General features: G+C 38.0%; 1 protein-coding gene across 1 annotated transcript in view; it reads left to right on the top strand.

Moving 5' to 3' along the window:
- The first annotated feature begins 5,233 nt into the window (after positions 1-5,233).
- rapgef5a (Rap guanine nucleotide exchange factor (GEF) 5a) overlaps positions 5,234-17,498 on the top strand; it is a 41,931-nt gene continuing 29,666 nt past the window's right edge. The window contains exons 1-5 of the mRNA XM_087787672.1: positions 5,234-5,588; positions 13,183-13,233; positions 14,144-14,250; positions 16,112-16,233; positions 16,899-17,076. Coding sequence (XP_087643798.1) covers positions 5,445-5,588; positions 13,183-13,233; positions 14,144-14,250; positions 16,112-16,233; positions 16,899-17,076 — 602 coding nt within the window. The 5' untranslated portion in view covers positions 5,234-5,444. The remainder of the gene's footprint in view (positions 5,589-13,182; positions 13,234-14,143; positions 14,251-16,111; positions 16,234-16,898; positions 17,077-17,498) is intronic.

The raw sequence follows: 17,498 nt of genomic DNA, 5'->3' as shown, positions 1-17,498 counted from the left end.
GGAACTGTTAAGAAGGTGTACTTTCATGAAGTAACAATACACTCTCTTCAATAATGTTTTGACTGAGCACAACCTATGTACCTCAGTCGGTGGTTCTACTCTAGATACTGCACATATTACTTGCAGAAGGAAGAGGGCGTAAGAGACTGTATGGAATGGAAAGTGCAGCAGACATAGACAGTGCCTATGGGGACACCACAAGTGGTCAGTAGACAAAGACAACAATATTTTTGGCACAAGCAGAACCCCATACCATAAGAATGTTGCGTCTCCCCCTCAGTTCAAGTCATGCTCTCGTCAATATTTAATCAAGGGTGCATTTGTTTGAAGAGAACTGTGAGGGTGTGTGTGAGTTGGTGATAAGGAGAGATTGCTGTCCTTGTGTGTGTGTGTGGGTGTGTATGTGTGTGTGTGTGTGTGTGGGGGGGGGGGGGGGTGTCACATTTGTATGCAGGGGAGAAATGATAGCACTGTGCATTTTCTGTGCGTTGGGACAGTTTGGGATAAAATGCTATTTCTCGGTTGTTGGTAATTGGTTTTCAATCTCTGCGTCTCCTGCTTTTCTGGTCTTCTCTTAACCGTCTCTTCCTCCGCCAACGATTAATCCTGGTCCCTTTGCTCGCAATACTCCTGTTCTTTTATTTAGGACTCGCTTATTTACATGTGGACTTGTTTGCTGCGTTTGCAGAAGTGACAGTGAACACGATTGTGCTCATATGTTCTCCCCAGGGTTTACATTTCATCTTCCTCCAGACACCAAATCCAAATCCCACTCTCTAGTTTTGCCTTCTCAGCGATTTAGGAAACACCCAGTCTTTTTCTCCGTTTTTTTGTTTCACTTTCAGGTGTCTTCTGGTGCGATAAAGCATCGCGGTGAGTGAAGAAACACAAACACCGTCACGATCGAGTTCCACATGTATCCCTGATGTTTACAGATGTTCATGACAACAAAGCCTTGAAGGGAATTTCTGCATCTCATCCCTGTTTTTCACCGAGAGGAAAAGGCAACTCAGTTCCTCCGGATGGTTCCGTATGAGCCGCCATTACATTCTCTGTTTCCTTGCTTTTGCTTTAACAACTCAGGTTTCCTCTCACAGTTTATATTGATGTGTGGAACTACAACAGGATAGCCACGGTAAATTATAAATACATAAATAAAGATATTTCATTAAGGAGACGTTTTATTGATAATTATCATTTTGTATGAATTTTAGATAAATATGGAGATAAAGGGATACATTCAAGTGAATAACAAAGTTATATGTATATATGTCAGATGGTTAAATGATTGTAATGATTATTCAATGAAAAATGGAAAAACGTTTTCACATAAATAAAGACATTTTAAATATGACAAACAAACCTTCAACAGATTAAGAAAGGACATATTTGATCAATATATATGTTGACAATAAATAAAGTAAATTATGGAATCATAGAAACTCATCATCAATCATGTAAAAAGGAAGCAACTGTATATTAACACTATATTAAAAAAAAGAAGAAGGTAAATACGTTTTTGAAAACGGAATAGAATAGGGGTTCAATTTTAATGTAAACTATTTACATAAAAAATGCGTCTAATGGAAACACAGCCAGGAGTCTAACGGGGCCACAACATGATGTCAGCATGTGTTAATGTGGAGCACAAGTTCAATTTAAGTTAAGCGTAAACATCTTTTCTTGCTCCTAACAGACTTTTCTCCTGCACACCGCTGACACATCTCCCCTGACAGTCTTCTGCTGGATGATCTTGAATTTTCCTTTTGCCTTTTTTTTTACGATGCCCACAAGCCCATGTGATTGGATGAGGGAGTGACTTTTTATGACTGCTGTAGATCGTGGACGTCTTAAAAAGCCAGCACTTTAAATAAATAAGAACAGTTACTATTTCATGAGTGAGGTGAAGCAGTACTTTGCATTTTGTGAAGGTGGAGTTTTATTATTCATGCTGAAGGTCAAGTCCTCTGGAGGAAAAACATCCACCTGCTGGGAGATCCCTGCGTTGATAACTCCATATTTATACTTACTACTACTTTATTACTTTTATGATCAGATGGCTCATGGTGATATATTTCTTCAATCGTCCAGAGTGGATTAAAACACTTTTTTATAGACAACATTCAGGTGTTCAGTATTGCTGTCGTTGTCCGCGCCACTTCTTCACTTAATTTTAGTTCTTTACGATATAAACACCAGCTAAATGTGTTTTTTATTTATAAGGGCCACTCATGTAAAATCTTAAGACTGAGAGGTTACGAGACCGGAGTCCATTATTAGGTAATATTAGGCTTCGCTCCTCCTGCAGCAGCGACGAGCACACTGTTTTTTTCTGTATTCATGTCCTTGGAGTCGGAGACTTCATGGATTGCCTATGCTGTGCTGATAAACCATGATGCTTGACCAATCACAGCAGAGTGGGCGTGGTTATGGTAAAAAGGATTTTTGAGTTTTATATACATACATATATACAACAAGACACGTACTGATGAGTACAGTACAAGTCCAAGATCTATTTAAGAGACACTCAAATCAACACATTAGTAGCCCTTTAATTAAGAAATAAAAATATCAAGGCAAATTACTTTGCCCAACATGTGCAAGTAAATCCATCGAGGTTGAGGTCGCAATTGCATTCATTCCTATCATGTTCTTTCTGTTCTGCGGTAAAAGATGTGCATAGGGGGCGGATCTTTGGAGTTAATGACAACGCAATTACAACAGGTCAATAGGTCAACAGAAGGGACAAAAAAAACAAACACCATGACATTTCAAATCGGTCTAATTTATACCATATTAAAAACATAATAAATAAGAATAATTTCGATATGTTCATCTCCCGTTGGTTATTGTAAGGGCCATACAATTGTATTTTTGGTCGTTTGGAAATCTATCAAATTTTTTTTTATGGTTTTTTCTTTGTTTATTTAAGTCATTTCACAGAACGTTTTAACCTGTTCTGTCAGACCCTATTAAAGCAAACTTATGTATCTGACTCACCTCAACAAAACTAGACTGGACTGTCCCATCTAGTGGGAAATCAGAGGTACTACAGCACAAATGCCATATTAAACTTGATTCTGTGCCCATCATCATCTCAATTGCTCAAAGGATATACTTATATTCTATTACTTCAGGAGACAGAATCACATTTTTCATTGATCATTTCTTCACACTGCTCAGTACAAACAAGGGGTAGTATTGGAAATGTTGCACTTGACTGACGAATTGTTTGTTGCACGTGTTTGCAGTATTATTTGGCTGCCAGGCACGATGCATGTCGGCCCATTACCTCCGTCAGCTACGGTGCCGCTATAATCGGAGTCCCTGTAAGGGGCCAATTATCCCAGATTACAATTCCTATTAGAGAAGTGCTGCGAGTTACACAACTGCACTGGAGATGAACTCTGCTTGCATTGACGGAGTCTAGAGGATCCAGCTCACATCTGCTCAATTCAAATGAATTCTCTTTCATACTATAGTTACATGATCCTTTAATTAGATCCAAGCCTCCCACTCACGTCTTCACTCTCAGGACGCCTCGGCTTAACAAGGAGATCAATCCACTCATCGCCGCACCCTCTTTAAAGCAGGGTTTGTTTGCATGTATGCCCATAAGCCATAACATTATGACCACCAGACACACCATGAAGTGTTCTTTCTCTTCTGCCATCTCGCAATGATTTCACTTTTTCAGTGACAACTACTCGTTGAGGGTTCAGCATCAAATGCAGTTTCTCCCGATTCAACCAGCGAGTGGATACTCTTGATGGGAATGGACTGGGAATGGACGCTTGCAAAAAGTTTAACTAATGACAAACTTCTCCATCATAATGACTCTTAGGAACAGCTCCAAATGTCTTTACAGTTGCTTTGGAATAAAAGAGTAAAGAACTGATAAACACAAACCATCAGAACGTTTTAAAAAAAATAAAGATTCTTCAATGAGCTCCATCAGAGGAGACAGAAAGACAAACAGGCCACAGACATAGACACAAACATTGGCTTATTTACTTAAACACATGTAAAAACATTCAGGGGAAAGAGTAAAATAACCCAGAGAACAAGTAAAAAAAAACACAATTGTGTTTTTTGTAATTTGGCCAGGAAGTGGACTTCGGAATGACGGCGGTTATAGTAGTAAAATCCTCCGCCAGGTCCAGGCATAAGATAGTGGTTAATGACTAACATCATTGATATCATTGTATCTTAAGTATTTAAAAAAAACAAACCTTCCAGAAGAGATTAAAAAACATAATTTACGAAATACTGTAGTTTGATTGTAAGTTAACGTGGGTTTTACTTGTATTTTTTAGTGTTCTTTTAAAGGTTTATATATTCAAATTATATATAGTAAACAACATATCTTACATTTACAGTTGGGTATTATGTTTGCCACTTAAATTTAATGGAATCATAAATACAAGGAAGCAGAAAATACATGGGATATGCTGATAAAAAAATACCTTTTTTGCAACCATGGAGTGACTCCATGGGCACTGTGTGTCCTGAAAGATTATTGTAGTAAACATTTCAGAAAAAAAACTTATATATATATTAGTATGGATGATAAATGATGTAATCTAATACACTAACGATTCTTCAATAATTGCCCATGGGGCAACAAGATAGGAAACACAAAATCAAACATAGTAAGATAATTATTGAATGATAAATGTATTTTTGAACAGGCCCATTGGCCTTGGTATGTGTGGACTAGACTATGGTGGTTGAGCAGAACACAAATGAACAAAGTCTAAACCAAATGTTTTTGAAATAAGGAGTTTAGGTCAATAAATAACTGGATAATTCAATCATTTTAAACAGCTGAAAGAAGGTGCATTCAATGAATGTTTACACTCGCCTGGCTAACTGAACACAAGTGGAATGCTCCACTCATGACTCACTCACAACTTCCTGTTCCATTTGAACCTCACACCTTCTTCTTCCTCACGTGAGTCATGCTGCTAGTAAAACTGGTACCTGGAGACTAAACACGAAAAAAAAAGGGGGCCTCAAAACCCCCCACATCTGACACACACCACTCTCTTTGTTTACCTATGGAAATAGGAGCCAGGTAGCGTGATGACGTAGTAGGTGACTCCCCTCCCCCCGCGCGACAGGTGAGGAGCCGCCATTAGACTAAAAGTGTTTTTTTTAATTGTATTTTTTAGAGTTGGAAGTGATGCAATCCTCCTTTGCACCTGTGACACACACATTAACCTGCTCACACACACACACACACACACTCTGCTGGTTCTGGGTGGAGCGGTGACGTCGTGTTGCTGCGGAACACGAGCGGGTTCTTGACGTCGCGGGCAGCAGTTCGGTCTCAGATGCGGGTCCAGGAGGAGGAGGAGGACCGGGAGAGGAGGACAAGCTAAGAGACTCCGCCGAGAGAGAGAGGGAGGGAGCGGGCGGTGACACCAGACACAGGCGGGAGCATGGACGACTCCGAGCCCGCAGAGGACGGCTTGCTCGCGGGCTTGCGCTGGAACCGGAGCGCCCGAGACCAGGCGCAGCTCAAGCACAAGATCCGGGACCTGCCGGGTCTGCTGAAGCACGGGCTGCACCTGCGGAAGAAGAGCGTGAGTATTTCCCAGCGCGCGCTCACCATTCTGTCACGACTCAGGTGTTGTTTTTATTTTTATCTTTTTTTTAATAATATTTCCTCACAACCGCCACTGTCGCAGAGTGCGTGTGCGTGTGCACATCTATAAACCGAAGCTGGAGGAAGCTTGGTAGTCAAGGCAACACATTACTTCAATGCTTGACGTCTCGCCGTCAAGTTTCTCCAGATCATGGGATGAAAAGATTTTGTATATAAAGGATGTTTTGTCGTCTCTGGATGATAAGGTTGAGAATTGTAGCAAAAAGCTACTGCATGCATGTTAACCACCAGGACTGTGTGTTGCTATTTTATGTAATGAATGAAATATACACTTAAATAGTTTAATCTTTTGGGGGCAGGATAACACACACTTCGTGGAGGTCCTTTATTAAATAAATGTTAATATAACAACATCAGAAATAACAGTCTGCATGAAAAAAAAATACATTATATAATATAAAATTATAATAATAACTTCATAAATGAATTCTGTACCTTAATAAAGAAGCGTAAGTACATAGCTTTGTGACCCTGGTCTAGAAAGGCGCTATATAAATAGAGATTATTATTATTATTATTTAAATACACAATCCAACTGTCCAAGGTGTATTATTGGAGTTACTGTTTTTCAGGTGCAGAATGAGAACACATTTTTATTTGTTTGGCAACAATTTGTCCATCAATTTGATTAATTGTGTCAAAAAGAAAGCTCCCCCTTTGCTACTTGGATTAATTAAGTTTAGACACAGCTCTTTTTAAATTAGGTAAATAAACACCCATGTCATGTCAAATATATATGTGTAGAGTCTTGTTGTGCACATAGAATCCAAATTTAAGTTTGTAACGGATGATTTGCTGAGCTCACAAATTCATCAAACCTCATGATTAACATATTTGCCTGAAACTACAGGAGCTGCATTTCTTTGTGCAGCTGCTTACCACATATATTCCTTTTGTAACATGAAGAATCTTGAGTTTCTATTTTGTTCCCTTTCCTTGTAATCTTGACTCCACTAAAGATATGTATGACATCGACTGCGTGTTTGTCAGTCGTGAAAGTGATCCGACGGTTGTGTTGCTGAGATGTTGTTCCTCTTCAGCGGCAGCCTCCAGCAGCGGTACCTCGGAGAATCCTTTCTCACAATAATCGCTGTTGTGACTTGTTCCTGCACGGAGTTATTAGTTCTTTATTGGCGACAATATAACGGCGGTGTTACTGTGTTGCTTAAAGGGAATCTTAACCTACTTCCCAGCAGATGCAGTGCTGATGACAAGAGACGTCTTGACTTCAATCTAGCTTTGAACGTGTAGATTTAAACATATGGAGGTGTGTAATGTTTGAACTGTCAGTGATGCTCTGCGGGCATTCTTTCAGTCAGAGGGAATTCACTGATCTTGTTTAGTTTTTTAGATTATTTTGCATGTAGAAACTGTTACCTTCTTTAAATAGCAAATTTTATTTGTACAAGCCGAACCAGTTAAACGAAAGAACGATATAATAACATGATGGATTTCATCAACTCTGACCCACATACAAATGCAATGTAGCAAAAGAAACATCTTATTTATATTGCTATTATTGGACACTATTTTATTAAATAAAAAACAGTTGGCATGAATTGAACCTGAATACATAGTGTGGTCTTAGGTACTAAAATTTCCTTTTTTTGTAGAACCGACCAATATTTTTCAGAACTGTTTGGCGTTACTTATGTTTGCTCCATGCAGGGAGAACACATCCTGGTTACTCCAACAAACACGGACAGTTAAGTGAGAATTTACTCAGTATGTACTAGTGTTTGCTTCCATCAAAGGAAACTATGACAAAATATTGTAGTTTATGACCCGTTATCATGTGACGAAAACAAGACCCAACGTTAATGCTAGTCATGGGATGGTAACCATAATTTTACTATACAATGCAAAATTGAAGAATAATACACAGTATATATCTTATTTATGGTCACTAAAACTAAATGAGACATAATATAATTTATTTAAAAACAAACATAAATAAACCTTCGTACCATTAACCAAACAGTTTGATGCGGTCAATAGTGTAGGAGCCTGTTTGGTGTATTTAATTGCGTTGGACAGTAAAAGATTCACAAAAACAACATTAACTGAATGAAACATAACTAAATTGACAAATTAACAATAAAAAAACATATGGGTGCTTAAAACAAACAGACAAAAGGAAACTACTGTAGGTATCTTCTTTTTCTTGGAATAATAAAACTCCAGATTTGCACAGTATTCCTTTATCCAGTTATCCATTTGTTTGAGTTAAGACACTATACAATAATTGAAAAAGTATTGTTCAGTAATGAAAGTTAAATAATCAGTATTGGTGCTGGTATGTAACATTTTAAATGAATACCGAGCCCCACATATAACTTCATGCTGTATGTTGCTGTATCATCCCTACACTATAATATATTTTAATTTTAACCCACTTTAATCTTTTTAATTGATTATCGTACAATTTGTTCAGAAGAGAAGTGGGAGGAAAACAAAGCGTGGTTTGTTCTTAATAACCTCTGGATGTGAGTGCTAATGTGCCCTAAATGTGCCATTCAAACAAATTACAGATGATAAAACACTCTCATACTCTCTGCTCTCATGGCGAATATTCGTTTTCATGGCGGGAAGTTAATGATATTCTCCAGAGGCAGATGCTATATTGCCTCTTTTTTAATATATGGCAGTTTTATTTTAGATTCCTAACTGCATTTGGGTTTATATATATATATATATATATATATATATATATATATATATATATATATATACACAGTATGTATAAGCCGCACAAAATTGAGGGATTTTGAGAAACCCCAGCCCATAACATAAAGACTTCTATTGGCATTAAGTTAATTCCTGCAGGAGAAATTGGTTTAAATGTCACATAAAGTATGAAGAAACCCCCTTTTTTGCCAGCAAAGAAACCTTTATGATGTTCTTTTATGCACTTTTTACCTTGAAGTAGCATGGAGGGAGAGGGGTTTTCTCTGTACAAGGTATTTACATTAATCTTCTGTAAGCACTCGTGTTTGCTCCCTTAATAAGTATACATCTGCTGCATATTACTTGTTTGTCCTACTATTGCAGTATCTGGCATAAGCAGCAGATGACATAGATTTTATGTTACACACTTTACGGTCGATAACAATAAGTAAATTAATTCCTTAAAATCAATAGGTAAAATAAAAGTCTATATGTACATAAAAAAAACATATTCAACAGATTACTAAAGTTTCAAAGTATCATTTGTCTATTACACTGTTCAAAAATATTAAATGTAAAGGATTTTGACCAAAAATTCAAATACATTCAAATTATTTATCTCAAACTCATTTTATTGACAAATACTACTTGTCATGTCAACATAGCAGTTTCTTTGGTCCTGAACATTTCCATTCTGCACTGCAACAATTTCATCTAAATAATGAAAATAAATCATTAATTCTTCTGGGTCGTGTCCAATTATCTCAGTTACATTATGTTCTGGTTACAGCAGGCATGTTGTAAGTGCAGCTGCAACCTGTCCATGCTAATTCCTAAAACAATTCTAATTTATCTGTTGAGTTGCTGAATCTAATTCTGTGTTGAAATAAATAAATGAATATATAGTGGCTTTTATTTTGAACTTCCAAATAGAACAACTCTAAAAAGTCACCTTTAACATTTGACCCCCCCCCTTCTATTAACATCATCAAATGTGGCCCCTGTAAAACAAGTTTAGACACTCCTGGGTTACTGGGATCGTCTTACACTGTGCTTGGCATTGGATCCTAGTCAGGGGCGGCAAATGCAATCACAGAGAAAGAAGATCTAAAACAAAGTCGCAGTCGGGGTCCAAACTATATTGTATGCTAAGCAAATTATTATTATTGAGTTTGTTAGCAAATTAGTGCTTCAGAAACACAGAAATAATGATCCTATCTTAGCCTCTTCAAACATCAATATAGCAACTTTAATTTATATTGCTTATGGCTCATGGGACACATACAATGAATTGGGGGGTGGATTTGGCCCTCAGTCCTTGAGTTTGTGGTCCAGGGGTTTGCTGGTTGGGGGTGATTTGAAGTGGATGTGTGCAAGTGTGAAGGCTGAGGTGAGCTCGGTGTCAGCGATGCTGCTTTGATATCTCATTTCTGACTGATGATCCTGTCGAGGCGTCGACAGCATCCGTAGCATGTGGATGTTTTTGAAAGGAGGGTCTCGCCGAGAACGCCGTGGCACCGAGCTCGGCTCTCTAATCTGAGAGTAATCCATTTCTCGGTGATAATGACCCCCTCCCTCTCGCCGTGTGTACACACTTTGAAGTCATCACACTGATAAGCGTGTCAGCATGTGCTCCGTCTCTCTTTCATAGCTTCCTCCTCTCTGTTCTCCCCTTGTCGTCGCTGCCTTCTGTGATGGAGGACATCACAAGGTGCCACGAGCGGCAACATGGCCAGCAGACATTCCCCCCGTCGTGTGATCGAGCATGAATGAATCAAACACCTCGGGTGGCTTTGCTGCTGAAATGATTGTGTTGAAAGAGAAGCTCTCACGAGAGTGTTCGGCGGACGACATAGAGATGGAGGAGATAAGATGGAGCGACAAAGACAAAAGAACAAGATAAGGAATCGCAGACTATTTATTTAGTCTGAATGTTTGTTGCCTGTCGTGCTGCCTTTCAAACACTACATTGTGTTGACGAAGAATTCAACCTTTTGTCATTGAGTAGAGCCGAGCTGCAAACAAACATGTCTTAATCTTAAATGTGAGGTGCCAACAGAGTTTAAAATGATCCTAACAAAAAGTAGATTCTATTTTTCCTCAAACGTTTAGCAGATGAAAACAAAATAAATTGGTTAAAAACTTGTGACAATGTCCCTTAATGCACACACACACAATTCATCCCCAAACCTATACTAATGGAACTTTGGAAACCTATTCTACCCATTTATTTTAATTGTACTACAATTTATATTAAATAAATGTAAGTATCAGCTTGGTGTTAGATAACAGTAACATGTTTTTTTCAAGTTAATAATATATCAGATATAGTAAGTAAGTAAGTAAGTAATTTTTATTTATATAGTGCTTTTCCAGACCAGGGTCACAAATAATCAAAACAATACTCAATAAAGTATATATTTTAAAGGTCAAGATAAAACTGAGAACACAACAGGAGTTCCAGAAAATCAAGGAAAAGCCTGAATAAATAGAAATGTCTTAAGATGTTATATGTTGAGATGTGTGGTGTGTTATTATGTTTCAGTTTTATATTTAGGAATTGCAAAGTATTATATGACCAGATGTCAAACATGATATATTTACTGATATATTAACTTTTCTTTTTAATTAAAATATCCCTCAGATTTATTGGTTCAGAAAGATTTTCATATGGCATTGGTTTCTTTCTTTCTCTTCACCCATTTTTTGGAATGTTCTCACTTTAGAATAAAAAAAGAAATGGATGTGATATTGGTATCTGTTTCTTTGGATCCGACTTTTCTTTAAATAATAAAACAACGATAACTTTGAATGTGTTTCCATAGTAGCACACTTGAATTGTTATATATATATATTTTTTTTCAATATTTACTACTTGATACTGATACTACTTGAAAATACTGGATACTCAACATAGTTTTCAATACCACAAGGATTTTGTTTTAAATACATATTTTTATTGGCAAGAACAAGGCATATTTAACCTTTGTTACAAAATGTAACAATTAACAAACCAAAAGGTTAAATTTTGTGTTCTTGTTTTTGCAAAAATTACACTCAAGTTTTTTTGGTTAATACCAGTTTTGTCAGAACCTGTGTATGCATGTCACAGTGATTATGAATCTACCTGTTTTAACTGTGAAAATGCCTCTTATTCAACTCGCATTAATGTGCTCGCCTGCATAAACTAATATTATAACGCTCTTTTTTGCTGCTCCAAGACACCAAACCTCAGTGTTGATGAGCGACAATGTGTTTTACCCTCCATGTAAGGTAATATTGCTGACGGAACCTGAGACTCAGCATGTGTCAGAATGAATGAGAAATTGGGTCAAAGCGGAATAACAAATCGCCCAATAGGTTTTTAAGCACCAATTCATTTTGCTATACGAGTCATCAGACTGTCTTAATAATGGAGCATCTGAGTGTGGGGAGTTCATTTTGCTGATATTCTTAATAGGAAACTAAGAATCTGATCTTACACTTTCTGTCCGCCCCCTGGCCTATCATGACATTGAATCCTTGCCTTTTGTCAGAGTTTTCAAAAAAAAACTGTAACTGATACAGACTTTTCTGTGTCAATCTGCAGGTCACCGGGCTCAAGTCTACATTATGAAATACAGGGACGTTTCAATTGGAAAAGACATTTGTTGTTCGCTTGTGTGTTTGCTAAATCCAATCTCCAGTGAGGAGGAATCGTAGACGATAGAGAAGGTGATAAAAGACATCCAGCTGCGTAATTGATCTGATCACGACTTTGACGTTACTTCTGTCTTTTTCTGAAAGAATCTTCATCTTTTTACTGTTTTCTCATCAGGGATGAATCACAGGAACTTTCTTCTCCATCCTTTCTTCTCCTCTGTCACACACAGATTTATGTTATAACACTCACCGACCGATCTGAATCGCTCAACTTTCCTTCCCTCTTCTTCCGTGCCTGATTTATGTTTCCGCTCCTCCATTCATCTTCCACCTCAACACTGCTCATTTGTTTTTAATCGGACGAAGCTTCAAATTCCTGTTCGCCGTCTCCGCCCGCTTCATTAGCGTCGGCGGTCGAGAGTTTTGGAGGAAATCAAATTGTGTTGGTGAAGCAGCGCTGCTCCGTACACCAGTTGCTCTGCTATTGCACGAGATTTGCTTCTGTGGGCCTTTTAATGAACACCAGCAACGTGACCGGAATCCAAACACAAGCGTGCTTTCTCTCTAGAACGCCCTCTGTTGAGCCAATACAAGCTTGTATTTTCAACCATCTGGAAATAATACTCCAGTCATTTGTAGCCACCGGCAATAAACATGGAGAAAATAATGAATAACTGAAATATTTTCATCAAATTAATTCCATAAGTATGTTCATAAGGTTCAACATTGGAGTCTAAGAAGACGTCAGGTGGTTTAAGAGGACCGTCAAACATTATGAAAATATGAGAAGCAGAATATCGTTCAACACTTGCAAACTAAGCATCTACAACATGTCGAAGCCCGACTGAAACTTGACCTCGGTATCATTTTAATCAGATTTAAAGACTAGTATCAGTAACCATAAGCCATGTCGGCGCCATAATAATCCTTAAAGATTAGGAGATTATTCTGTGAAACCGGAATTAATGGTGGCTACACGGAGAGCAATGTCATCGTGTCGGATGCTATGATTGATGATAGTTTGGATCATCGCTCTTTTCTTCTATTTAAAACCCTAAAAACCGATGATAATCTGGTAACAAATCATCTAACACAGAGTGAGTTGTTGGCTCCCGGGTTGACATTTTGGATTTTGAAGACGTTGTATGTTCAGTGTATTGACTGTGTGCGCGTTGACTTTGACGTGTGTTGTGTTTCAACAGCAATCACCCGACACTATACCCGGGCCCAGTTCAGGACCGACTGTACACAAGGTGAGCACATGCATGATGTCATCCCTTTTTATTCAAGTGTTGCTGTGATTGATGCTTGTTTAGCACAATACAGGTGATGTCAGACTTTCTCACAGCTAGTATTATCAATACAGGATACAGTACTGTTGGTAGTTTCAGTTGTTGACTATTTAAATGAAAATGTAAATACAAGAACGAGATTAACATTGCAAGAACTGAAGTGTTTACTTTGTTTTAGTCAAACGCTGTTTAGCTCGATTTAATTTGAGTCAAATTAACAAGAAAAAAACACGTGTTATTTCAAGATATTGAAAGAATTAGAGCTAAATTGCTTGTAAAGAGTTTAAAACTTGTTTATTTTCTTGTATTCATACATTATTAAAGTTTTTAGTAACTATTCAAGAAAAATGTTTCTTAAACCAATGGCAAAATGTCTCAAATGTCTGTTTTATTATCTTAAAATTAGACGATAGTCTGTATCTGTCAGGTGATTGAAGTATAACAAGAATATGATTCAAAATATTATGTTGAATGTTGACATATTGCGTGTATTTTATAACATGTATCCGAAAAAGATCAATTGTTGTCTTCAATTCTGTGTTTCACTTTTGGTTTATATATTAGAAATGTTGTCGTGTGTCCCATAGAAGAATAAATGGATCCAAAGTGGGAGCAGATGCGAGCAGCCTAATTGAAATTGTGTCTTATTTAGAAAAGCATCAATAGCAGGATTAGCGTGCAACGTGTACACAAAGTCGATGTTTAATTCCTCCGTGGAAAGAAATTGAGCCGTCTTTGTGAGCTGCTCAATGACGAACCGCACCAATAGATGCTTCTCTGTGTGGCCAATACAGAAAAATAAATGAAGAACTAAACTCAGAATAACTACAGCAATAATGTGTGTGATGTTATATAGTTTTTTTTGTCTCAGTCTTGCTCACAGAGTTTTCCGTGTGCCGGACGAGCCGTGAGAAATGCTTTCCTGTCTCATGGACCGTATCCAGCGAAAGACAAGATTCACCTGGCCAGAATCATACGGTACGCTTGCTTCTCCTAATGCGTGTGCGTCAGAGTGCATGTGCGCACATGTGTCGTCTGCACAGCTGAATCAATGAGTCCTCCGAGGCAGTGACTCACCCACCGGTCTCTGACATTGGCCGGTCAAGAGCATGTGACTTGTAAATGCTGGAGTAGAAGATGAACCATAAGTGTTCAGTATGGTGGCATGCAATAATCATGTGAACATCTGGACCAAAGTATAAATAGATTCAAGATTCTGTCTTGGTTCACGAACATACATCTGTGGTTGGGGTTCAAAGAGTCTTGAGCAGCAACACGGAGGGCAAACCATGTATTTAACATTTCAAAACAAGTCTTTTTTGTAATCATTATTTAATAATATACATATGATTTATTATCTATTTCTTAAATGTAGTCCTTTAAATACCTTTAATGCCTTTCCATTTTTTAAGAGGTAGACCAACTCCAAGGCTTAAGGGGGGGCAAAAGATTCTTATTTTAATTCAAACATGTCCTTTTATTTCACAATATTTAATCTAATGTATAGCATATTAAAAGAAAATGATTTTCACAATTTTAGCTCCTATCCATATTTGAAAGACTTTTATGTTTATGGTTTTGATCCTTAGAAACTCCCTCTTTGTTAACAAGCAAAAGACAAAATAAGGCTTCACCACTAGAAGCAGTATTGACTATAAGTTGAATTTTTCATGACTGTCATGAATGATTTATCTTCAAAAGTATTGATCTTGATGTACAACCAGTGTAGAGACAGTTAAATACAAGTTAATTATATATGAGATCCTCCAAAAAACAGGTTTTTATTTAAATATCCTTTGGCTTGCAAATCTTTTTTCTGTCAAAGTGAGCCTGGTATGTATTAATGCTAATTCCTAAATACTTCAAACGTTCAAGGATTTCTCAATGTTTTTTAAAACTTAATAAGGATATATGTCCTTTATTTTTTCCTCTGCTCATTTTCACCCCATCAAAAATGCCACCCTCCCCTGTAAAAAGGTAACACAATAGGGGTGTGAATCTGACGATACAGGGGCAACGATACGATATACTGTATTTGTGATACTGTAGGAATAAGAACATATTTGTAGTATTGTCCGCGTACTTGACTCTGGCGTTGCAGAATTTACAGACCACATGATTCTTGTCAAAGTCGTAACTGCTTTCATTTGTATTGAAACGAAAATATGTCCAAACATCAGCTTTAAAAGCTGCTGTTGTCCACTGTATCCTCTCGTCCACAGTCATTGTCCGTATCTCGCAGGATTTCACTGTTATTTCAATGGTATTAAGTTCAGTCGACAATATGAAGAATGAAAAAGGTATATTTTAAAAATGGTAAAAACTAGAATTATTATTATTATTATTGAACAATAAAACATAAAAAAATGTAACACATAAAACATGATTTGCAAGCCAAAGATGGAAAATAAATAAATAAATATTTTTAAGTAATCAATACAGTGCTATCGATACAATATCTTAGAAAAAATCAAAAAAATATTGTTATGGCAATATATCGCAATATTCTTTTCCAACACCCCTATGAGAGACCCCTGCTCTAAGGTCATGGACTCAGGGACGACCTCAGGGACAGAGGGGGTCTTGAAAGGTCGTCTGAGGAACACGCTCCCTGAAATTATTCAGTGCTCTAGACATTCGACGAGAATTAATGAAAAGTCGATATGATTATTGATTAAGAATAAAGATGAGCTTTGTGCCAGGAAGAAGAGTCTGCATCATTGAGATGCGCTGCCATGTTTGTGTGTACCAACGTGTGTGTGTATGTGTGTGTGTGTGTGTGTGTGTGTGTGTGTGTGTGTGTGTGTGTGTGTGTGTGTGTGTGTGTGTCTCCCTCCAGGCGCAGCTATGTGGGCGTGGAGCTGGTGCAGTGGCTGTGTGAGCAGTGTGTCTATGTACGATGTCGAACCACCGCTGTGCGCGTCTGGCAGGTGCTGCTGGAGCTGGGAGTCCTGCTGTCTGGTAAATGGCCCATCTCGCACGTGCACACGTGTGCACGCACGCACACACACACTCGCCAACACACACACCCACACTCAAGCAATTACACTCGACATACCCAGAGGTTTAACTATATGAGGCAGAGATCCAGAGAAGGATCGTTTCATCTTCTAAGGAGAAACTGAGGAGTTTATTTTTACTCGTACAGATCCACTCTCACTCTCTGACAGGTTTTACCACCGAGTTAAATGTGTTCATTTAGAACTCCTTTAGGTTCTTACAAGGTTTGGATGTCTCCTTGTGTTTGGAGGTTATCTATATTTATACCTTTATCTTTCCCTCAGTAAGAGCCAGAATGTCCTCAAAGCATCATCATTGGATTTAAATCTAAATTATTTAGCGCAACTTGGTGAAAAACCTACATTTTGTTACTCTAAATCCCAGTTATTAGCAAACTCTGATAAGTCAGCTTTTAATAATCAATGATAGTTTTCAAAGTTTTCTAAATCTCTGAATTTGTTTATGCTTCTGAAGTCAATTTGGTTCTTTCTAACAAAATATAGTTTCGATTTCTCTCCTTTCATTGCTGGTTCCTCTACAAAAGCCCATTTTAACTGTGTTTATCATTAATGGACGTGTTCATCAGGCTGACATGCGATCTGCTCCTCTGTCCGTCGTCTCTCCAGTGGACCAGCGAGTTGTCTTCTCCGACTCCAACTCTTACTACCAGTTCAGCTTCGAGGAGTGTGACTCCTCCTCGTGCGACTTTCGCTCCAACGAGTCCGAGTGGCCCGAGGCCGTCCGGCTCCTGCTGCAGCTCGCGCCCTACGTTCAATTTCGCTCCGGAGGCGGAGCCACCAGCCCGTAAGTGACCCTTGAATGTCTCAGTTTGAGCACGAGTACAGTCACCAACAAATGTTCCTGTCCTTAAAGCGTCTTTGCTTTTTCTAAAAACAATCAATAAATATGATGTGTTATTATTATTATTATTATTAAATGACCATCAACATTCCAAAACTTTATTTAAACTTGAGAGTTTCCTACAGCTGTAGAGAAATCCAAAATTAGTATGTTCTCCCTGTGTTGTGTTAGGAATGAGAGTGTGTGTGAATGGTTGTACGTCTTTCTGGCTTCCTGTCCAGAGTGTCCCCGCCTCTTGCCCTATGAAACTGGGATAGACTCCAGCCCCCCCACAACCCCCATTAGGGATTAGCATCACAGAAAATGAATGAATTAGATAAAAAGCCTCAATTCTGCTATTCAGATTCAACAGCTTGACATCTCTG

Source organism: Callionymus lyra, chromosome 3 (assembly GCF_982586985.1).
Source record: "Callionymus lyra chromosome 3, fCalLyr1.hap1.1, whole genome shotgun sequence".
In the NCBI taxonomy this organism is placed as follows: Eukaryota; Metazoa; Chordata; class Actinopteri; order Syngnathiformes; family Callionymidae; genus Callionymus; species Callionymus lyra.
The sequence above is the reverse complement of the archived record's forward strand: the minus strand, read 5'-3'. Positions and strand labels throughout refer to the sequence as shown.